The sequence below is a fragment of the Brienomyrus brachyistius genome, chromosome 3, assembly GCF_023856365.1.
Source record: "Brienomyrus brachyistius isolate T26 chromosome 3, BBRACH_0.4, whole genome shotgun sequence".
In the NCBI taxonomy this organism is placed as follows: domain Eukaryota; kingdom Metazoa; phylum Chordata; class Actinopteri; order Osteoglossiformes; family Mormyridae; genus Brienomyrus; species Brienomyrus brachyistius.
This window is the reverse complement of record NC_064535.1, coordinates 12,416,058-12,439,918: the sequence shown is the minus strand read 5'-3', so window position 1 is coordinate 12,439,918 and position 23,861 is coordinate 12,416,058. Positions and strand designations below refer to the sequence as shown.

The window sequence follows — 23,861 nt, the reverse complement described above, 5'->3', positions numbered from 1 at the left end:
CATATCTGTCCCGTGCCCCTATAAATACTGACAGGATGATAACCTTCAATGAATCTGGTCTCTTGCTCAACTGCTTCTGATTAGGAAGTACCATATTATAGCGGATAAACAAACAGTGTGATAATGACGGTGGCCTTTTCTGTGACACGGGGACTATTTGGCAGGGGAGGATAGAAGGACTGCCAACGCCAGGGCCAGAAAGGACGCAGAGGCCTTCATGCCAAGGTCCTGCTCTGGGTTGACACCGGAGGAAGGCCGGCCACCAGAATCCTGTTTTCAGCACAGTGCTGACCAGGCTCTCCAGCACAACAGACACTAGGTCAGGCCCCTTTGGATTTCCTCCCACGGCATGTGACACTTTGCAAGACATGGCAGTGGGGGACCTACAGAAAGTGTGAGAGAACATTACCCATCAGGCCCTGCACGGGCGCCACTATGTCAAGCGCCGTCAGCAGTTCAGCTGGGATTTCAAAAGGTCGCCGCTGGGTTAAGAATGTTTTCAGAATGAAGAACCTTCTCCCAGTCTGGGTACAAGATCCTTCCGAACATCTGCTCCCAAAGGACCCATACACATAGCGGACCCATGGAATCCAACATTTGCCACTAGAAATAATGAATGGCTTGTCTGGTTCACTGTAATCTGCATATGGATGACAAAAATCCACTGAGGGCTTTGACATCTCGGGGAAGCTCCTGTTGACCTCAATGAAGGCTGGAGAGAACGTCAGTAAGTCTGCTTCTGGAATACCCATGGGATCAGATACCCCTGCAAGATGTTGTGCCAGCACCATGGCTGGACTCTGCAGAGTCCCAGAGGGTCTATGGTGCTTTTCGAGAATAAACACGGCTCAGCAGAAACAGCTCCTTCAACAGCTAGACACAATAACTTAGCCGCCATGAACGAATCAGCACGAAACCTCTAATCAGCAGCTCTATCTAAGCTATTCCATTAGCTTGTGTTTCTCCAGCCTTTGAACGGTGACCCGCGGCTGGGTGTATCTCGCAGAAGTACAAAAGCACACTGGGACCGTTATGTGGACAAATGAAAGCCATCCCTGATGGCGTGTAAACAAAGAGCGAAGTGCATGAAAGCTGATCACTCTGCTTAAGGCTGAAGTGCAGAGCCCAGAAACATCACACAGGAAGAGAGAGTCCAGATACAGTGAGAAAGATTCCCTTGGGAGAGTTTGGAAAAGAAACAAATCCTCCAAAATGATCCCATGCCAATCCTAGAAAATGTCTAAGTAAAGCCAAAACCTGATTAGATGCTGTTTAGCCTGAAATGCCTCCAGGTTTTACTCACAGAGAACAATACAGATTGTAAAAATCAACTGGGTGGAGGTGGAGGAGGAGGCGGGGGTCTCTTACGGTAACAGGCACTTGGGAGTTACCTCCCTGGCCTGAAGGGGAGCAGGACTTCCAGCTAGCTTCGCAGGACACGGGCAGGAAGGATGAATCCGTGGATGGATGAGGAACTTGCTGCTCTCAAACGCCTGCTGGCAGCAGGATCGATGCTCACGGTCAACACCGAAAACAGAAACTGAGTGAAGCGGCGCCAAGAACATATCCTCCTGTACAAATGAAAAAACAACAAGGAAGAAAATGTTTGCTTGCATTACCAGGACAATTAATTACAACCTGTATGTCGACAATAAATTTTTCCACACGCAAATTTGCAATGTTTATTTAGGGTCGGCAGAAAGTAATTCCTGAAAACACAACAGTGCGTTGAACTTATGTTTCTTTTAAATAGATGTACTTATTTGGCCTGGTTTTCACCTTCTGTTCATAATCCTCTTTAATTTTTTGCTCAAACCCCCAGGGAATGCATTTTAAACTCTTTGGAAATGCCATATATGATATAAAACTAAAATACGGAAGACGGACACGAGGAATGTGTTCCCTGCAAGGCACTGGCCTCCCATCCAGGGTCCCCCTTGCCTTCTTGCACTGTTTCCCCAGAATCGGCTACTCTTTACTCAACAAATGGCCACACCAAAGAAAGAGTAGAGAGTGAGAACTTGTGGTACGTTCACAGCGGCCCCCTTGACAATCGTTGCATTTAAGGCAGAGCTTGAGTTTCCTGGGCAAACCGCAGATCCATAGATGTGGTGAGAGCCGACTTAATGGGCCAGATAAGCCAGGGAGCAGCAATGACACTGCTCTGGCCTGCTGGGTTGTGAGGCAGCGCCTGGGCCCAGAGAGACCCTGGCTCTGTTACCCACTCGCCCCAAACCCATCAGCCCATCGCCTTCCTCCCTTTGTTGTCCAGATTCACAAAAGCCGTCTGTTTCCTGACAGCTATGTGGAATATGTTTCTGCTTATAAAATGGTGAGGGGGGGGGGTGGGGTTCTTTTTACAGCTTCCATTTATAGCTGCCCCCCCCTAGACCCCAACCCCCAGTGCCCCAATGAAAAGCTGCCTTCCAGATCCGTTCCAGTTATGGCTCCATTGCGGTGGGGTTTTTGGCCTGCCGGGGCCGGTACCCTGGCCTCCTGAGACCTGGCAGCAGCAGGGACACCAAGAATCAGCAGGAAGTTGCTTGAGGTTTGGCTGTCTGCTGATTTCCTTTGCCTGTATATTTTTTCAAGGGTACGATGTTGACGACCAAACTTAACCTCATGCTGTTTGTATGTAGTCATTGAAGTGCCTTCACACAAAGTGTTTAAAGAGTCTGTGTGTGTGTGAATGTGTGTGTGTGTCGGGGGGGGGGGGGGGGGGGGCAGCCTAAAACCGAGGCATACCTAGTTAGGATCCAATTCCCCCAGCAGTTACCCAGTCCATGAGCAAGCCCATTCACTCTAACTGTTTCATATACATAGTTAAGAGCTTGTCTGTCTAGCATCTAGTATTGCATTTGTTTAGACTAAAATGTTTTCCATCAGGAAGGAATGTGCAGCAAATATGCCGCCACAAACACACAGATTATACACACAGAAACTCCGGCTATATATGGTGATGCAGGCGCTGAACTGACGCGAAATCTGTCAAACTGGAGCACACCTCCAGGCCACACACAGACAATTCATTTTTTATTTGTCTAGCAGTTTTATTAAAGAAAACAAATTAAAATACATAAACAGGCACCGAAAAGGAGCGCAATTGCAGCATGAGAGTTGACAGGGGTCAGGGTAATGCGTTTCATCCATGGGAACACGATTGATCACAGCAGCACTTGGCGGGATTTGACCTACAGGGAATAATACATTTAAAAAGCATAGGTACGTATTTATTTCAGTGTTTACAGGAAACATTGCACAAAATGACCATAATCAGCAACAATTTAACTTTAAGGGGCGTGACGTCTGCAGCTCATTTTCCCGCACATAGCGGAGTGCTAATATTAGTCATAATTTATCTCGATTTGTAGGCTCCAGGACAGGAAATTAAAAGTTATGCAACAGCTGCTCTCTCCTTTTAAAGTTAGCATGGAGACGGGGCTGCAGAACAATGGCTGACAATGAGCCACCAGCCACGAGAGCTGGAATAATAAGCAGATCCCACCAGGGAGGACAGAATCTCTCATCGCTCTTCTCAGTGGGGAGGATCTCCAACACCTGCCTCACAACACACACACACACAGACACACGCACACAGATTTTTAATTATATCTTTGTGGGGACTCTCCATTCATTTCTATGGGGGAAATTCTAACCCCCAACATGACAACCTTAACCCCTCCCAGACCTAACCCTAACCATAAGTAACAAAATATGAGACTTTTGGCATTTTTAGTTTTTTGATTGCATTCACAGATCCTTGTGCGGATCTGAAAAATGGTCCCCACAATGTCAAAATAACAGGTTTTTATTACATTGGGGAGAACATTTAGTCCCATGATTTAGGGAAGGTCAAGTGTCAGAAGCAGGATACTTGACTGTATAAATGGCCAGTGAGATCCCATGTCCATCGACTGCCCCCCCATCGAGCCTTGGGTAAGCACAGGGCCACCTCAGAGGCTCCGATTTTAAGTTTAGGTTTTCTAGTGATGCCCATGTCAAAAGCTCTGATCCTGCCGAAACTCAATCTGGCTGCTCCCCCCGCTGAAGCTGCTGTCAAAAAAGAAACAGCAAAGCTTCACCAGACAGAGTGCGAACGAGGTGACAGGGTGGCAGAAACGGACGAAAAAGGAGTTTCGCTTTGCCACCCACTCCTGGAAAAGTATATCTGAGGCCCCAGAATATCTAACCTGCAAGTAAAGTTACGAGCTTCATTTCGTTTTATTATTTAACCGTAAAGAACCTGGAGATCCCAAGCACTGTTCACAACTGGTGCACAAATCCAGCATAAATCCTTCCACCATGGGAACGACCAGAGAACAATAGAGTTTTTTCATGAATTGTCCCTTGTGCTGAAACATGCGTGCCGAACACGACACGGATGAGACAGTGGAGGATCTTCAAAGTCGTTCACATGAGTTACCACGGCTGCAAATAAATGATATGTGGTAGCGAAACACTGTAGCTCTGCACATGAGCTTATAATCATGATGAACCGAGATCAAACCAAACCTTAACTGTGAATAAGTGCAGCTGTATTTCACTAGTGAATACACCATGTTACCACTAATTATTAACATGTAGATAATACTAGTTTACAGTGCCAGTCAAAAATTTGGACACACCTACTGAAAATCATTTGATGGTCAACGAGATATTTACCTCAAGTCATGTAGTAAGTATTATCCTGTGAACAAAGAAAGAGATGAAGTGTTGTGACAGATGACCTGGGCCCCACACCCCCCAACCTAAACCCTAAAGAGCCGGCTTAGGATGAGCTGCATTGAATAGTAAGAGCAAGGTAACCAATTTGTGCCCAGAATTTGTGGAAACTCCTTCAGGACTGTTGGAGAAGTATTCAGGTGGCCACATCTGGAAGCTGGCTGAGAGAATGCCAAGAGGCTGCGATGCTGTCATCGAGGCAAAGGGGGGCTCTTTTGAAGAGTCTGAAATAAAAAAAAATTGAGATGCTGAAAACTTCTTTAGTAGTCACAATATTTGATATGTATTACATATTATGTATATAAGTCTTTTACTAAAAGGTGACTCACATAGCTAAAACAGAGACCAGCGCGTTAAAAGCAGGTGTGTCCAGACTTTTGACTGATACTGCGTATGCAAATTGCTGCACCGTGTCAGCCAGGTATGGCTCATTAGCTTAGCATCACACCACAATTCTACTGCATGTGGTCACTAAGTGAGAGCCTTATGTTAATGGGGGGGGGGGGGGGGCTGGATGGCCAATGAGAGGAGAACACCCAGAAGGGACAAAGTCCAGACCCCCTAGATCGATTATCTCTGACCTTCTGCAGGTCTACAATCTAACACCATGCGTCCCAGACAGCGACCACAGTCCAGCCTTAGAGGTTCAATAAGCTAGCAGCTGATAGCATTATGTCACACAATAACAGTCACAGCAGTCAGCAAAGCAACATACTTACTGATCCTTAACAGATGCAAGAAGCAGGGGCACAAATCAGGACAGGCACAGCGTGATGGGCATGAGGGGCGTTAGGCTGAGGCGTGCAGTGTTTTCAGTGTGTCTACACCCTACATAACCCTGCTGTGAGCATCAACACCAAGCTTGCAGCTAGAACATACACTGCTAGACAAGTTTAAGACACAGCATACGTTGTGAATGGACGAGTCCTGAGTCGGCTTGTATGCCCCAAGGCACCCAACATCTGCTTTTTGTACTGCCCAGCCTCTCTGGGCCATGGGCAGGGACACACACCCTAATCCCTACTATATTCTGAAAGTGAAAGATGCAGCCTGCAGTTTGCAAGGAAGACACACCTGTGGCCTGGGGTCGGGCGGCATTGATTCTGTCGCTCGGGCTCGCAAGCCTGGATTCTTTCTGCATCATGATAGTTCTGACTACAGCTAGGAGTTTCCTTTCAGACTCTTCCTGAATGGGATGCTTGCGCCCCAGAGCCCAGCAGCAAAACCTGGTCCAAAACTCATATGGAGTACAGAGCATCCCCTTGTAAGTTTCACCCCCACACAGGCCTCTCTATATCTACACTGCCTTTATTAGAAGATGTGTTTCACCATCACAGTAGATTTACAGCAAAAGCCACTAACAACCGGAGACAAATTCCCTGTATATGTGAACATACTTGGCCAAGTAAACCTGATTCTGATTCATTATGAATCTGAAAGTATACTGTACGTTATTAATCTGAATGAGTTTACTGCAGGTTATGAATTTTAAGGAGATTACACATGGTTATGGAATCTTACAGATCACAGAGTAGGGTATTAATATGTAACATGCTATAGAATTCAGGTAGTGAAATGTCATCTTATGAGAAAGGACTTGATTTCAGTTTTACTCCTCAAAGATTAAATAGGATGCAGATGTTGAACAGAATAATTTAAACTGCAACAGCCATGCTGGGGTGGGGAGGAGTGTCCACAGGTTGCCACATTATGGGATGGTTGCTCGTTGAGAAGGACAATGTGCTGTCCAACTCAGCAAACCAGAATGGTCACAGTCAGTGCAGAGAGCTCTGAGAATAGCTGTGCATTTGAGCAGGTTTGCATTTCATCACCTGACCTATGGCACCAGTAAACCCAAGCCAGTATCAAGGGGTTATGGAGCAGAGCTGTGCGCCTGCAGTCACTAACAGGAGCAGTAAACCCACCTAACAATCGTACGAAAATAAACTTCAATTTGGCTATACACACCTCTGACAGGAATCCTTTCTGCCCAAAGTCATTGTACTCACAAGCTGTTGGGACATGCTGAACCCCACAGATGTTTGACAAATGTTGAAAAACGCATATTTATCCAGGGTAAAGGATTAAAATCACAAGTTTATACTGCTTACAACAGGGTCCCCATATCCCACGAGGCACCCCCCCCCCCAAGTCATAAGGTGTGGAACAGTGTGCTTCAGTGACCACTGGGTCTGGGCTGGTTTGATGTAGTGGGTCCAAAGGCAAATTGGACAGTTCAGCAGAATAGTGTATCATCTTATAAAATTTCAGGTACTTTATAGTGAGAAATAATGACCCAACCTCAACACAATCTCCACCAATGGCATAAAATAGCATTTGATATAGATGGGACTCAACATAATAATATAGAAGCAAAGGTCCATTTGTAGGGGGGATGAATAAAGCAAAATTAAGTTCTGAGGGTAATGTTTTCCCCTTTTATGTTATCACCTCTAAAAGTTAATGCTATGGTACCACACAGGTCATGTGGAGTGAGTGAAAAGGGATTCCGTTAAAGTGTCCGTGCCCTCTAAATAATTATATTCTCCCACATGTTTGTACATTATACTGTAAATCTGCAGGTAATTTTACCGGTTCATATTCGGGCCAGTCTTTTGTATTTAACGTCAACATAACTCAGCCAAATTGAAGAAACGAGCTAGTAAGCGGGTAAGGTGACAAAGGGATATTATTTGAACGATTTCACAGGTGCGCAGTTTGGGTTAAATTAGCGGTGAGTTTCAGAGACTCTAACTGTTTAGTTTTTCCTCGCAGAAACATCTGCCGGTCGGACCTACTTCAGTTGATTCTGGTACTTTCATATAAACAGTTCAATCCGATGTAAACCTACAGTTTTGTTAGTTATTCAATAACGACCGAAGGGCTCCAAAGATGAAGTCAGCTAATAAAAAACATCAGAAATGTAATTTAAATAGTAAGTTAATACTACCTTATTTCGCATAAACGCTTTAAAGACAAGCCCACCCCCAGCATGTCGTAAGAATAACATTCGGGCTCTACAGTTACATTTTGTAACTGCGGCACCTTCCTATCGTTACATGCCCTGTCGGCCTGCGATGTGAGGGGTAATGACTTATGTTATTAAGGTCGCCCTTCTCATTTTATTATACTGGACCTCGGGCAGCCTGTGACCCCTTTTCCCGTCTTACCAAGCCTCAGCCAGGCTCCCCACCCCCGTTCTACTCACTTCATCTGACGGTGACAGCACGGTGCCCTTTCCCGGGCGGGAGGTTTCCAAGCCTGACCGTCAGATAGGAGGCAAAAACAAACAAAATACGCCGTAGTTCCAAAATACAACGTTATTTCCGAGAAAGAGGAAGGACCGTCGCCAGCTGCATGGACACTTTGATTACCCAGATGGGCAGTGTGATTAAATCATTTTAACAGGAATTTTAAAGCTACATCCCTACCCTTAATGCATTGCAGACTTGTGCAGATTTTCGAGTTTCATAAAAGCTCTACACTATATGAAATGCGGTTATTAAACTGATCATGCCCACACTTTGCATTATGTTACCTTGAGAACACGCAGATAGGATTTGTGTACTCCCATTGTAAAGCTTTTTTTCATGCCCAGACAGAAGGTGCCAAAGATTGTTCTTCCTAAGCGAACGCGCTTCGTGAAATATTTAAACGTTGATTTAATCTAACATTGTCTCATGCTGCAAATGTATATGTATGTATTGCGTGTTATTCTGTTAGACATTTTTCAGTTTATCGGTGACTTCACAGATTAAAGCTTTATACCACTGGCCAGATGGCTGTATCGTAAAATCCAAGCAGACCAGCTAGTGGTGTACCTCTCAGTTTGCCGGACGGCATACATCCATTCATTAAATGCTCATCCTGCTGCGCAAGTAAATCTAATGCTCGGGGAAAATGTGGTCATAAGCCAATTTTCAGACTGTGCGCGCCATCTATGGTTCACTTTACAAAATGCTAATTATTATTTCCAAATTTGACGGCTGCCGTATTAAAATAGAGAAATACAGAAGCCAAGCACAGGAACACGTCATTAACAGTGAACCGTATATCTTACAAAATTATTGAACTTGAAGGCATTGAAAATAAAGCGTATTATAGGCGTGGGATTATTAGTATTTTCTAGTAGTGTATTATAGATCTGCACGTGTGAAGAATGCAGATGAAAGACCTGAGAAGTCTGGATTATATGAGTGGCTTTTTGACCTAAGGCTTAGGTCCTACGCAAAATGGGTACGTGAAGCCTTAGTGATACTGCTGAAAGGGACAGTAAAATATAGACGCCTCCCGGACGCACAGAATGCCGCGACCCTCCTCGCCGCATGGGGGCGCGCTCGGAGTTTGGGCAGCCCTAGCGGAAGCTTCAGCACGTCTTTCATTGTAGTTCTGTTCCGGAAACGGACTGGTGGTGTAATATGCTAGTGAACATGCTTTTGTAACAGATCAAGATGTAAGTATCAAAGGGCGAGACGCATTTTGTTATGCGAATCTAACTTTGTGTATTAATAGCGGCTGTATTAATTTGGTCTAGAGTTCACTGGTCGGCCAGTCATGGTTAGCGTGCCGCTGTGACAGAGAAAGGTACAAGACAATAAAACTGTGGCTTTCCTTACCTGAATTCAGTCTCATGTCATGGGCTTGAAAGTATCAAAGCAGACAAGTTGGCGAAATGTCGTTTCCCAGTTGAATAACAATGACAGGGTTCAGTGACTGGTCTGGAGCAGGGAGATGTGTGTCAGCGCAGGATGCTGTCTAATAAAAGCAAATACCGGAGTAGGTTGGTGAGACGCATCGTGTGTCGGTTTTCTGATTGTGTTTAATGCTTGTCTTTCTGTAGTCACTGGCGCAAGGCTCGATTTTCAAGTTGTTTGTTTTGGACAAATTATTTGTTAATGAAATACTTCCTCTAAAAATGTTTCATTTTCAGTTTTTGATCATTTTTTTCCGTTCGTTAAAACGGCCTGAGTGTCATAGTTCGTTTAATTTGACTATTTATTTGTTATTTATTTGTTCATCTGAAGGATTCTTGTCTTGAAATGTATTATACACTTGACATACTAAGATGAGTGGATGTAGAATGATTACTTTTTACTGTGCAGTAACACCGAAATGCCAGCAGATGGTAGTGAGGGCCAAGACCTCCAGGTGCTGGCAAGCCCTGGATGCTCTACTAACACCAGAGGGACAGAGATGGGGGTTGAACATGGACCTGGAGGACGGGTTGTTGGCCCTGACTGGCTGGCCACCCCGGAGCCGGAGCTGCACGCACGGCCCCGAAACTTGGTCCACATTGACCGGCAGCAGATCCAGGCTGTTTCTCAAGGGGCACAGGCTGCTGAACTTCAGGGGCTGGGCGTGGATGTGTATGACCAGGACGTCCTGGAGCAGGGCGTTCTGCAGCAGGTGGACCGGGCCATCCAGCAGGCCAGCCAGGCTGCAGCGCAAGCAGAGGCCCAGAAGGAGTACGAGAGCGTCCTGGACGACCTGCGGTACGGGCGGTGACCCGGCCTACATATGCATTGTGATGTTTAGAGTTGTACATATTCTTGAGATGCTTCCTTTGGCTTATGCTGATTGTCAGCATGTTGTGGATGTGTTGCCATGGTGCTTTGGGGCTCATTACTGAACAACTGAACTCGTCTGTTCAGGTCCTGCACCATTGCGTTGAAACACATCAATAAGATCATTGAGCAGTTGGCCCCCCATGCAGCCTTCAGCAAAGACATCAGCAGGAGGATGGAGTCTGTCAAACGGCAGAAGGAGAACAAGGTGATCTGGTGTCTCTCTGAGCCAATGGGGCGTTGCCATTAGGGGGCACACATAGAGACTTTTTATTGGTCAATACGTGTAGTTTTAGTGCTTGAATGTGCACATATTTCGCTTGGGTCCGTGGTGTTCAGTAAAGGTTTCTGTCTGAACTCCTCAAATACACATGGCAGGAGAATCAGCTGAAGAAGATAAGAGCCAAGCAGAAACGACTACAAGCCATCCTAGGAGGAGATGATGTTCAGAGGATGGAGGCTGAGCTGCTGGTTGAAGGAGATGAAGGTGAGACTCATTAGTAAAGCCGGGGTTTCTGTGAAACATGAGCCCACAGGTCAGATTAAGCCTGGTGAACTTTTTGCATCATTCCCTGCCTCCTGCATGCTCTACCCAAACACCACCCCTCACCAATCCCATCTAGAGTGTTTCTAGCAGGTATGAACATGTCTGACATGGACAGTCTCCAGTTGTGTGCCACATGTGTGAATGGCCGACTTCGGAAAATGTCCGGACCTGATTCTCAGGATGACGTTCATGTGTGGAAATGGTTTAGATATGGGATCACGGGAAGTTTTAATGTAATTAAATGCATGGTTTTGTCACCAAGCCTGCAGTTTTCCCTCTCTCCCATTGTCAGAACCGGGCCCGTCCTCACTGGGCAGCATGCTGATGCCTGTGCAGGAGACGGAGTGGGAGGAGCTGATCCGCACAGGTCAGATGACACCCTTCGGTACCCGTGTGCCCCAGCGGCCCGAGAAGGAGCCCAGGAAGGTGATGCTCAGCGAGGGCTCGGGGTTCGACCGCTACCTGGCTGACCAGGCCCTGATAGCCATCAGCAGGAAGAAGCCGGCGGTCAAGAAGAGAGATTCCCGTCGCCTTGGTAACGACACTGCGGGGGATGAGCGCATATCAGTGAGGGACCGGAAGTTGCAGAAGCGCATGCGGAAGCTGCAGAGGAATGCACTGCGGACGCACCCTAAAGCCAGGCCCAGCAAGGAATGGGACCACCTCCGCTCGAAAAAAAAGGGGCCAAGGGACTCTGATAGCGAAGGATCAGAGTATGTGCCCAGCGACGAGCTCATGGACCCCGATGAGCCGGACCGCGACGACGGGTTCAGGGTTGATGAGGAGGAGGAGTACGAACTGAAGCCCTATGTGAGGAAGGCTGAGAAGAAGGCCAGGAGGCCCAGGAAGGCCCCAGTGAATGAGGAAGACTACCCCAGCAGCTCAGAGGAAGAGGAGGTAGCGAAGAAGGGTGGCGTAAAGAAGCGTAAGGATGATGGCGATATAGATGTGTACAAGCAGAGGATAAGGTAAGTTTGTGAGACCGTGGTCTCGTGCTCGGCTGGGCCCAGCAGCGCCCCCTCCTGCCAGCCGGCCATAATCCCATGATAGACAGCTGTGCCTTAACTTAGTGGATTGTTGGGCGCCTGAATTTTCATTACAGCTTCTTGTTCGTTAATGCCTAAGTGAAAACCAAAATTACTGCTTGCTCCAAAATTGAATATTCATATTTATAGAAACTAAATGACATTGGCACGTTTCCTTGTGCGGCTCTAGGAAGCGACGTAAAATTAAACAACGTGTTTCTGCTTCTTATTGGTGCGAGGAAGCGGGGGGTAGAGGAAAAAAAAATGTAATTAACTGAACTGAAGCTTAGTCCTGACTTAATTACAAATATAGTCTGGGCACCGAAATAAAGGGAATGGTTTCATTGTCGAGTGACAGGCCCCGGACTCAATGAAGATGGATTTTTTCCCTCTCCCTCTCACACCTTTCATGGGGAGCTCAAATGCTTAATTGTCTGTATCAATCTTAATTTGCTTCCTGACGACACTGCCACTAACCGGCATATCGCTGCAGTCGGGGCAGATCAATTAACCACCACCTTGTAGACTGGCTAACGCGGCGCAAGGGCGCTGGATGGGGGCCCTGGCAATCTGTAGGGATCAGGGTGCTGGAATACGGGGGGGCAAATCGTCCCCGTGACGACTGACGGTCTGTGCCGGTTTGTACTCTTGATAAGCATCGATTGGGGGAGCTGTAGGTGTCTGGGTGGTGAGGACCTCGGCTTAACTGCAACGTGCTTCTCTCCTGCAGGAGGTGGAAGCGTGACCGGCTCAAGGAGAAGGAGCAGAAGCGGCAGCAGGGGGAGCAGGAGTCCGAGGACACAGACGCTGAGTTTGACGAGGGCTTTAAGGTGCCCGGGTTCCTCTGGAAGAAGCTTTTCAAGTGAGGTCCCGCTTTGCGGCTCCCTGTTAGGAAACGCTGTCTTATTGAACAGGAAGGAATTAGCCAACAGGCTGATTGATGGTGTAGAGGCAGAGTTCAGACTTCTGGGTCCTGCTGGGTGTGATTAGCCAAAGCCGGGGATGCTGTCTGCTGTCGCTGGCCTGAATCGACCCGCTGGGTGCGGCTCTATCCCCAGGTATCAGCAGACCGGGGTCCGCTGGCTCTGGGAACTGCACTGCCAGCAGGCGGGAGGCATTCTGGGAGACGAGATGGGGCTTGGGAAGACCATTCAGATCATCGCCTTCCTGGCAGGCCTGAGCTACAGCAAGATCAGGACCCGCGGCTCGAATTACAGGCAAGCCCCCGCCCTCCCCCCAGACTGACAGTCTCGAGCACCATTAATATTTCAGCAGCTGGATTGCCGATGGAGAGAGGGGGCGGCATAAATTATTAATGGCATTTCAATTATGATATTCCTTTAATTCTTTTAGCGGAGACATCAGAGGAAAACAAGAGCGTGATGGGCGGAGACTGCAGGGTTGGGGAAATTAAACCTGAAACGCGTAATTAAAGATGTTGGAGGCAGCGCCTGCGTTCTGCCGACGCGCCGGGCAGAGTTTGCCGGGGTCAATACTGCATGTAGCATCGACTCTCCACAAATTGATTGTTTGCAAACTCGATTAGGGCTCGATGGCAGTCTGGAATTTTAGATGGTCCATAATGCGCTCGCAGTCGCATCCTGTCCATTCATCTCGTGCAGGAAAGTGCATCGTGCCGCTAATGTGTCAGCCTCCGCGTGCCCTCTCCCTTCCTTTGATTTACTTCCTTGTTGTTGTCCATGAGCATTTTTATTGGTCGGGGCTTGATGTAATGAGAAGCAGTGGGTGTGTTTGCCGCTGAATCCGTGTGCTTATCATTTGCCGACCGCCCGCCCCCCTCCCCCACCCATGTACAGGTATGCCGGCCTGGGGCCCTGCGTCATCGTGTGTCCAGCCACTGTCATGCACCAGTGGGTGAAGGAGTTCCACAGCTGGTGGCCGCCGTTCCGAGTGGCTGTTCTTCATGAGACTGGCTCCTTCACCAATAAGAAGGTGAGGACCCGTCTTCCTGCGCCGCGCTCGTTAGCTCTTGTTTGAAGCCTTCGTTAAGACCTGACTGGTCCACCTCAAGCACCCTGCTTTACCACTTCACCACCTCTAAATTAAATTTATTCCGCTATTAATGGCCCTGTCACTAATACCGATCGATACAGATGTCATGTGGCGTGTAGCTTTTGTCTCGCTCTGGCCTTATGGGTAGTGCGTTTTGCTGATTATCGGGATGTTTACTTAATTAAACGGATTGAATTCAATTACAGGCTAAAAGTAACGAATCTCTTTCAGAACCGTTTATGGAGACGTATGTTTTCCTCACATCCAAATAAACTGAGCTGTCCTTTTTCCTGCAAGGCCATTAATCACACAGGGCTGAAGTATGGTTCACCTCCCGTAGGGCGTTGGATCGTTCGCAGTGATGCGCTTTTAATTAATTAGGAGGAAGACGCTCGCGCAGAAAAACTGGCTGTACCTCTAAGGAAATGATGCTGTGTTGAGGTTTGACCCTGTGTAGCACGCGTTCACTTCTCAGCCTAGAGTGGTGATGTCAGAGCTGTCACATGACAGCAACAAACCTAGAAGCATGTCCTGCAGTGGTGATGAGGCCATCTGGCGGGGAATTCCAGGATGATTTTAACAGCTGGCTAGCGAGCAATCGGCCTGCCTAGCTGGTCGAGACTATTATTCAGTCACGCGCGTGTGACGGGAGTGAGATCGCGTGGCTCGCCATCACTAACGCCGGCTGCATTCCCCCCCCCCCCCCCCCCCCCAGGAGAAGCTCATCCCAGAGATTGCGGCCAGCAACGGCATCCTGATTACCTCCTACTCCTATGTGCGCATCATGCAGGACTACATCCAGAAGTATGACTGGCACTACATCATTCTGGACGAGGGTCACAAGATCCGCAACCCTCATGCTGCGGTTACGGTCGCCTGCAAGCAGGTGCGACCACGTGTGTGTGTGTGTGTGTGTCGTATCTGTATTGCACCGTAATAACTAACCAGCCCTGACACGCTGGTGGTTAACTCTGTTACTGTGTAGATATCTTCGCATAGGCGGCACCACGCTTCCTTCACTGAAAGGGTATTGATCGGATCGGACCTTCCCTTTTTATCATGTGCTAATTGTCTTAGTGGGCTGGTGCATAAATCAGCCTGGGTGTGGGACGACCCTCGTGCGTAGAGATCGAAGGGGCTTTCCGAGCAGGCAGTAAGTGATGATCACTTCGGTAGAGCGTGTGTCGCACTCTCCTGACGAGGGCCATCCATCCCCCCTCCGCCACAGTTCCGAACGCCCCACCGCATCATCCTATCCGGCTCGCCTATGCAGAACAACCTGAGGGAGCTTTGGTCTCTCTTCGACTTCATCTTCCCGGGAAAGCTGGGAACCCTTCCCACGTTCATGGAGCAGTTCTCTGTGCCCATCACCATGGGAGGTTACTCCAACGCCTCCCCCGTGCAGGTAGGGCACCGCCCGGCCTACTGCTGCCAGCATGTGACCCTGAGCGGGTCCTCGACGGATAGTAATGGGTCGTGACAGACGGTCAGCGTGCAGGCAGGAAGGAGCTGACTGCACCTCGAGGCTGAGTCCCGCCCGGGGAGAAGATGACCCATCATCAGTGTTTGGGGTGGGGTGTGTTGGGGGAGGGGGAGTGGGGGGGTAGCTTTATCCGCATTCCCTCGTTAATAATACACCGACCGTATGGATTTATGCGCTTAACTTCCTTTAAAGGTCTATCGATGTTTCCTCCGCCAATAATAAAAACCTTTACAAATTATTAATGTTATTAAATGGTTGCCGATGACAGCATCGGGGCCCCTTCTGAGAGCCGCTGCTTCTCACCAGCCCCCAACGTGTCGGTGTAAATACACAGGGTGCGAACAGGGATCCACAGGCAATAGTGCCCTACCCCAGAAGGCCCCTGGAGTCTGACTCTGAGGTAGTCTCTGCTCCCATTAGATGTCTGATTAATTTAGTCGAACCCCAGCTATGGGGCCTTCATGACGAGGTGGCGGTTAACATACATATGACCCATTATTGTAGCATATGTTATCTGGGCCTGGTTGTGTCCCACCTCCCCCTGTTGGCAGAGAAGGGGGGGGCTGCCCCTCTGCCTTTTGTTGTCTCAAGTGGGCTGTAATCCCCACTTATTGTATCCCCTTCAAGGTTCTCTTTGATCTCTAACCCGCCCCCTCCCACCCCCTGGCCCCCACCCACCTTGAATCACTGGCAAATGGTGCGGGGTCTGCTGCTGGATTAGGGTGGTGTTTTCGATAAGAGGGGTCCTCCCTCAGGACGAGCAGCAGCTCCATGAATCTTTAATGCGCCAATCTGCCGAAAAAGGAGGGGAAAGGTAAAGCCCCACCAATGCCTGGGGCATTTCAGAGCAGGTGGCTTTGGTTATGTAATCCAAGATGGTGCTCCTGCTCCAGCACGCTCCCGGAAGCTGCTCCGGAGTAAATCGGTCCCCCGCGGTCCCTCGACAGGTGCAGACGGCCTACAAGTGTGCGTGCGTGCTGCGCGACACCATAAACCCGTACCTGCTTCGGAGGATGAAGGATGACGTGAAGACCAACCTCTCTCTGCCGGACAAAAACGAGCAGGTAAAGGTGGTGGAGAGAGAGAGAGAGAGAGAGAGAGAGAGAGAGAGAGAGAGAGAGAGCGCGTACGAAGCGGAGCCTCATGGCTGTATTTACCCCCGGCGGCGTGCAGACACACCACGGCCTGCTGTATTCCACATGGAGATTGCCTTTGTGCTGTGCTTTGTAATGTGTGGAAGACCTACTGTTTTGCCCAAAAGTACATTCTGCTGAAGAGCAGCTCCCATTGGCTGCTACAATTCAGTACATTGTGGGTTGTGTATTAACCTGAATAGGATTTAAAAAAAATATTTTTTTGCTGTTATAGGTTCTCTTTTGCCGATTATCTGAAGAGCAGCGTCAAGTCTATCAGAATTTTTTAGATTCCCGGGAGGTGTATCAGATCCTGAATGGAGAGATGCAGGTGAACACGATTTGCATGAGTTTGTGGGGGACGATAAAGGGGTCCATTTTATAGTAAAGGTCAGATTGGCCTGTTATGTTCTCTGGGTGCAGAGAAAGTTCTCTGGGAACTTCAATCTTAAAGCGAAGTTCCGGGGGGGGGGGGGGGGGGGGGGTTGGTTTATTTGCCTGGTGACTCGTCTCTGGCCACAGTAGCTGGGCTTTCCATGACAGACTCAGCTTCTGCAGTGGGGACCAGCAAAAGAGCGATTCATCACCCTGTCCCAGGATGCTTTTGGTGCAGGGGTCACAGAGGATGGCTGTGTGTTTACAAACCTCTAATGGGCCTGTACAGTCCATTAAGCTGCATTTTTAATGGGCTGTCCACTGCTAGGTCAGGGCCGGGAAAACGGCAACAACAGACTCAAACATCACTTTGTTTTATTGAAGGCAGTTTTTAATTAATCAGCCTTATTAATGCAATGGAATTTTTGTTAAGGAGGCTTTTTCTGAGCCGTGACTTGTTTCTGTTGCGTGTGTGTGTGTGTGTGTGTGTGTGTGTGTGTGTGTGTGTGTGTGTGTGGCTGTCCGGGCCTCGCTCAGGTCTTCTCAGGCCTGATCGCCCTCAGGAAGATCTGCAACCACCCGGACCTGTTCTCAGGCGGCCCCAAGATGCTGCGTGGCATTCCGGAGGAGCAGCTCACCGAGGAGGAACGTTTTGGCTACTGGAGAAGATCCGGAAAGCTGATAGTGGTGGAGTCCTTACTGCGGCTATGGTTCAAGCAGGGTCACCGGGTGCTGCTCTTTACACAGTCCAGACAGGTAGGGGTGTGTGCGAGCGTGTAAGCGCGTTTGTGCATGTCAGAGAGACGGGGAGAGAGCTGCACTGCTTTACAAAGCCAGAACACGGGAACTACGCTGACGCATGGACCACTTCAGAGTTTTTTCACTGTCCATCCCTATTAATAGTAGGGGGGTAAATGATAGCATTTTCCTCCCAGCTGAGTGCTGTTGAGCTAAGATATTTTGTCATGAGAGACGACAGAATCTAACAGACCCGATTTCAGTCATGAATTTTGATGAAATAGGCAGTCAGACGGAGATCTAAGCATCGAGCAACACGTGATGGTCGTATCGGTGGAAATGAGAAGCAACAGATATGAGGACGAATGTGGCTCGATGTGCTTTTCCTTTGTGTGGAGCGTGTGGGGAATTAGGCTGGGTGGGGCTTTTGACACTCGGCCACCATAAGGAACGAACGCATCCTCTATACTTACTGCATTTTTAAGGAGCTGTCGAGCTCCAGCTGTCAAATAAATTTGCAGCCCGAAGGATTAGCACTTCTGTATATGTACTATTAATCCTCTTTAATCCTATTAGTCTAAGTCTCTTCTCGGGGTATCCCAGCTGTGAGATAACTCTGTCCCAACAGATGCTGGAGATCCTGGAGGTGTTTGTGAGAGAGAAAGGATACACTTACTTCAAAATGGATGGCACCACCAGCATAGCCTCGAGACAGCCTCTGATCGCTCAGTACAACCAGGTCCGCTCTGCTGTGTTCGTCTCTGGTCGTTCTGTCTCTCCATCTCCATGTATCTCATCCAGGTTCCTCTTCTGCAGGACACGTCCATTTTCCTCTTCCTGCTGACCACCAGAGTTGGCGGCCTGGGTGTGAACTTGACCGGCGCCAACAGGGTCATTATCTATGACCCGGACTGGAACCCCAGCACGGACACTCAGGTGAGCCTGTGTGGCATGAGGATTCTCACCCAGGCTGCTTTCTGGAGTCTCATCTGCCTGCGTGTTCATCTTAATGGACCTTAGGCTCGGGAACGTGCCTGGAGAATTGGTCAGAAGCTGCAGGTGACTGTGTACAGGCTGCTAACCGCTGGGACCATAGAGGAGAAAATTTACCACAGGTTAGTGCTGCTGCTGTTTGAGGCCTTCAGGCAAGAAGCTTGAACTTGCGGTGGTGGTGTGTGTTTTGCCATGTGCCGAAAGCCACAGTGGGCTGGGTGCTGCTGTCTCTTAAGTCATGTGACCTTCTGTAATTCCCCTTTTATGTTCTGCACACGCCTCTTGGCAGCATCGTTTCTTAATTGGCTTGCTAAGTCGGTCATATTGCCTCGACGCTTGCAGGCTTGAATGCTTATTGCGCATCAGGCACTAAGGGGAATATAGGTCATTGTACGGCGGCCCTAACCTGTCGCGTTATTCAATCTTAACAGCTCCAGGAATTCCCAAAGATGGCGCCGTGATGGGTTGTTTACAGGCTGAATGAGTAATTCATTTCTTACTTATAACCAGGAATAAGTTTTCCCGCTGTGAAAACGTTCTGTGGGGTAACATTTCATGGTGGATCATGGGCGGGCCGGGCAGTATTTCTGGCCATTATGACTCGGGACGTGGGCCGGGTCTGCGAGGCGGCCCCCTCATTGTAACTCTGCCCGTCCCCTCAGACAGATCTTCAAGCAGTTCCTCACAAATCGAGTGCTTAAAGACCCCAAGCAGCGACGCTTCTTCAAGTCCAATGACATTTACGAGCTGTTCACGCTGAGCGACCCCGACGGCTCGCAGGGAACAGAAACAAGCGCCATATTTTCAGGTAATTTACAAACCGAGCCAATTACGCTTCTGAATGGGAAATTAAACGCGGTCCGTACCAATGCTGGCAGCCGCTCTTTTATCCTTGTTCTGACATTCGCGCGTTTAGATTTACTTGGGTCAGCTAAAGGAGGTTTTGCTCTGTACACCTGATAGCATCGCTAAGCCATCCCCGTTTTGTAAAATGCTACCAGGTACTGGTTCCGACATCCAAGTGCCTAAGAAGCCGACTAAGAGGAGAACGGCTCCACAATCGAGGCCGAAGTGTCAGAATGGGACCATAGACCCGAAGGACCTCCTACCAGATGTGTCGAGAAGAAGTGCGGCCTCCCTGTCTCCAAGTGACGAGGTGACTGCTGTCGGACACGCGAGAGGATCGATGGTGCCCAACGGTTACGGTGACGGCCCTGAGGGGGAGGGGAGCGTCGGAGTCGCTGGGAACCCCCAGGACCTCCCTCAGAAACAGAGGGAGAAGCGGAAGCACTGCGAATCCAAGGGCAGGGTCGCCAAACGCAGGGACGCCCGCTTTGATGGGCAGCGCATCCCGCACCTGGTGAAGAAGCGGCGATTTAAGAAAGCCAGCAATGATGATGACGAGGAGGGTGGGCGGAGCAAAGATGACCAGAGGAAGAGCGATGACTACGTCTTGGCCAAACTGTTCAAGAAGTCAGGTAAAAGTAGTAATAGTGATAATAAAAGAAATACCTCCTGACATCATAGCCAGTGAAAGAAACTTAAGGGATGATGTCATGTGCCAGTAAGTTGCCAGTTTGTCTGAACCTTTTATCTGAAAGCCAGTCAGGAAAAATGGGTGGGTTGGGTCCATTTCTTCACAGAAGCAGCTTTGTTCATTGTGTACTTTTTTCCCCAACCTTTCCCAGGCATACACAGTGTGATGAAACACGACACGATCATGGAGGCCTCTAACCCCGACTATGTCCTCGTGGAGGCGGAGGCTGAGCGTGTGGCGAAGGATGCCCTCAGGGCACTTAAGGTGTCTCGCCAGCACTGCAGGCTGCCCTTCGCACGAGGCCCTGCACGCGACGGCAGCAGTGGTCCGTCAGGGACGCCGGCCCCTTCCAGGTATGGCCCTGCCCATGTTTTCGCTGACACCTGTCTCAGGGGATTTTTATTAAACCTGTGTTTTGTACTGGATAGGAAATCAAGAACAGGCTTAAGATTGTCAAAAGTGGTTGAAGGAGCCCCTGAACAGCCATTGTGTGTCTGCTTTATAAAAGCATTTTAAACTACTTAGCCTCATGCACCAAAACAGGAGCATGGAAACCCCAGCAATGGTTGCCAGTCTGATTCAGATTAAATATTGAATACTTCCTAGTAAGCCCCGGGATGCATCTGCAGTAGCAGAACAAACGTAAGTTATGTTTATAGTCTGCTAACCATTAACTACAAACCAAACTTAAATCAACTTGCAATCAAATCAAACTCTGAGTAGCGTTGTGTAGAAAAGCGGGGGTCATCTGAGATTGCTCTGCCTTGGACCATGAGAAAGTTGCACACTCTGCCTAGGCTGGATGAGACCAGCCCAAGACGTTAAACGCAGTATAGCTAACCCTTCACATTCGCAGCTTTGGTTATTCACGAGTTGGCCATTAACAATTAAACAGGAATATTTTTGGACGTTCCCGAAACGCAGTAGAAACTCAGACTGCATGTAAGCCAAAAACAATACTGAAAATGACTTGGATCACGTGACATCATGTAATACACACGTGACGCGTGTTTGTTAAAGTGCACAACATACCTTTAATATTAAAAGTCTTGCCTTGGGTTTGCCGCGCACCTTTGTCTTGGTAACCAGCCTCACTCACATGGCTGCTGTCATTGTGCCCATGTTTCTCACAGTAATCTTTTCAGTGCTGCTAATGTAGTGCTCCCAGTGCATGCAGTACTAACCTTGTACATAAAAGGGCGTAATATAGGGCGATGGTTTGTATATTATATAAATAGGTCTGGATAGGAAATGACATTGACATGCAAAGTGTACACCTCAGTACTGTTTGTTTAGATATTGGTAATAAATAGACTATCTGTGTTATGTTTCAGGTTACCAGACTATTATGGGGTACCTATTATTTGAGAATATTCCCATTCTTCCGCCCCTAACCCTCACGAATGTGAAGGGGCCACTGTACTTCAGGTTATGCTCCTCTGCCAATTCTGCATGCTGAAGTAAGACTTTCTTTGCTTTGACATCTTCCCCTTTCTTTCAGCAGGAGATTTGGCCAAAGGAAGAATCCCATGTTAGCAGAGAGCCATGCTCTTGTGGAGTGCTCATCTGTCAAATGCAAGGTACCCCGTCAGTTGTTCTGTGTCATGCATGAGGTCGACAGCAAAGCGGGTGCATTACGGGGTGTGTCCTTGTTGCTCTGCTGTGCAGTGCTGCCCCTTGTGGTGGTCATGGGAGCTGTATAATCGACCTCTTACCTCCTGCTCTGCTCTTTGAATGACTCCCTTTTGTTAGGATGCCGCTGTCATAAAGAAATTTGGGTCTAAGAAGGGCCGCCCCCCCAGCCACTTCAGCGGACAGGAACTGGAGGAAGACGCCACTTCCACAGCCCTCTCATCTTCCTCCCTGCTGGCCAAGATGAGGGCCAGAAACCATCTGAGCCTCTCGCAGAGCTTGGAGGAGGAGGAGGAGCAGCAAGATGAAGGCAGCGTGGCTGCTACGCAGGTCCCCACAGAGCACGACGAGCTGCTGGTGGAGCTGAGGAACTTCATAGCCTTCCAAGCCCAGGTCGACGGGCAGGCCAGCACTCAGGAAGTCTTGGCCCATTTCAGCCCCAGGCTGTCGGCCTCCCAGACGGCAGTCTTCAGGGAGCTGCTCCGGAACCTCTGTCATTTCCACCGCAGCCCTGGCCACGAGGGCATGTGGAAGCTTAAAACTGACTTTCGCTGAGGTGCTGGCCGTGTTGGCACAGTGCTTGTGTACACTTTGGTGCTGCTCTAAAGACAGTCTGTCTGGGCTCTGCTTGAGCGTTCCTTTGATGCTAGTAATCAAAGGCTGTCGAGTAGATGCCGTAATGAAAACCGCACAAATCCATGTGCCATTTGCTCAGGTTAGACTGCAGATGAACATGAAACTCCATTATGGAATATCAACCATGGTGAACTTGACTAGAACTATTCCACAGACCGTTTTGTATACTTGAATGTTGATTGTAAATTAATTTTCTTGCTCATGAACACTTCCTGTAGTTGGCTTCCTGATGTTTTTCTTGAATTTTATAGACATGTTGTATATACATTTGAGTGACAGCCCTGTCATGACACTGATCAGTCTACCTCTTACCTCTCCACCCTCCGTTACATATAATGCAACTGTGAGTCTCAGGTGCCTATTTAAGATTTTAAAATAAATAAGGGCACTATGGAACAACCGAGTGACTTGACTTCTGTTTTTCCGCATTGAATTCCCTTCTATGGATCTGCTTAACGCCTGAAGCCTGATTTTAATTTTGAGACGGTTTCCTCCGAAAAAAAAATTAAAAGCCTGGCGGTAATTTAAAGGAGCATCGAGATAACCGTAGTCAACCTTCACGATCGAGGATTAGAAGTTCAGTCTGCTGCTCCTGGATTTGCTCTGCAAAAGCTAATCCCGAAAACATTGGTGTATGACACCGACGTTTACCATATGATGGTCAACTTTTAGGACATTTTCATTGAGAGTCTTTGGGTACGGAGAGAGGTCACGTGATTTCGGCACCCTATGCCTAATTGCATGCACTGAAACCATTTTGTGCTGCGGGCATTTTCCATAAGTCATTAGGCATGTTTTTGCATCTTCTTGCTCTTGTTCCAATAATTTGGGCAAAGTTATTATTTAAATTATGAGCTAAATAAATAAACTTGAACAGTCGTTCAAATCTGTCTCTCGTGGCGCGGTCTCATTTACGTATTGCCATCCTCTAACCGGACTAGATTTGAACCGAGTAGCGTTAATCTTGACTTTATACATTGACAAATACATATATTTCTCTGTCAGATGTAAGTTACAAAATATATAACAAATAAAACCGCGTTTGCTCAATTGCTTTTTAGTTGACTAACGTGGACTATATCGTTATTTTTCGTCGGGGTTCTGCGAGTTTGGTTACAGAAATTAGTCCGGCCTTAACTCGATCTGATAAAACTAATCTTCAGAAGCATCTGGGTGTGATCATGTTGTGGTGATTGTTGGTATATTTAAATACGGAATGTTTTCCGTTTACCATAAACGGCTGGTAAATATTTTCGTGCTTTGCAATCGTCAATGACTTATTTGAATATTCAAATCCATTAATACTGCTGGCATTAGCTTCACTATCAGGCTCCGCGCACATGTGGAAATCTATGGAAGGCTGGTGTTTTTCTCAGGTGGACCGCATTAAATTTTATTTCTCGATTGTTCTTACGGTTTTGTGTTCTTGAAATTTTCTGATATTAACTGGAAAGACTAACGCT

The 23,861-nt window shown here is 48.2% G+C and overlaps 1 protein-coding gene and 1 long non-coding RNA gene across 5 annotated transcripts; one reads left to right on the top strand and one right to left on the bottom strand.

Moving 5' to 3' along the window:
* Positions 1 to 3,047: 3,047 nt before the first annotated feature.
* On the bottom strand, positions 3,048 to 8,225 carry LOC125738928 (uncharacterized). Of its 2 annotated transcripts, none has more exons than XR_007396933.1 (3): positions 7,931 to 8,225; positions 4,663 to 4,946; positions 3,048 to 3,558 (listed from the first exon to the last, which is right to left on the bottom strand). It is a non-coding gene; the product is annotated as an uncharacterized LOC125738928 (long non-coding RNA). The 2 variants fall into 2 exon arrangements; XR_007396934.1 differs by having other exon boundaries at positions 3,048 to 3,191.
* Positions 8,226 to 9,080: 855 nt separating this feature from the next.
* Positions 9,081 to 22,797, top strand: ercc6 (excision repair cross-complementation group 6). 3 transcript variants are annotated; one of them, XM_049008433.1, is made up of 21 exons: positions 9,081 to 9,175; positions 9,825 to 10,214; positions 10,374 to 10,494; positions 10,665 to 10,773; positions 11,126 to 11,801; positions 12,589 to 12,720; positions 12,917 to 13,075; positions 13,676 to 13,811; positions 14,587 to 14,757; positions 15,100 to 15,276; positions 16,302 to 16,418; positions 16,723 to 16,818; positions 17,400 to 17,618; positions 18,229 to 18,339; positions 18,417 to 18,536; positions 18,621 to 18,715; positions 19,256 to 19,401; positions 19,595 to 20,071; positions 20,282 to 20,483; positions 21,635 to 21,710; positions 21,883 to 22,797. In XM_049008433.1, the coding sequence occupies exons 2-21, from the start codon at positions 9,835 to 9,837 to the stop codon at positions 22,315 to 22,317; spliced, it is 4,155 nt and encodes a 1,384-aa protein (XP_048864390.1). In that variant the 5' UTR covers positions 9,081 to 9,175; positions 9,825 to 9,834; the 3' UTR covers positions 22,318 to 22,797. The 3 variants fall into 3 exon arrangements, with proteins under 3 accessions (XP_048864390.1, XP_048864389.1, XP_048864391.1); XM_049008432.1 differs by having other exon boundaries at positions 21,632 to 21,710; XM_049008434.1 differs by lacking the exons at positions 9,081 to 9,175; positions 9,825 to 10,214; positions 10,374 to 10,494 and having other exon boundaries at positions 11,103 to 11,801; positions 21,632 to 21,710.
* Positions 22,798 to 23,861: the final 1,064 nt, after the last annotated feature.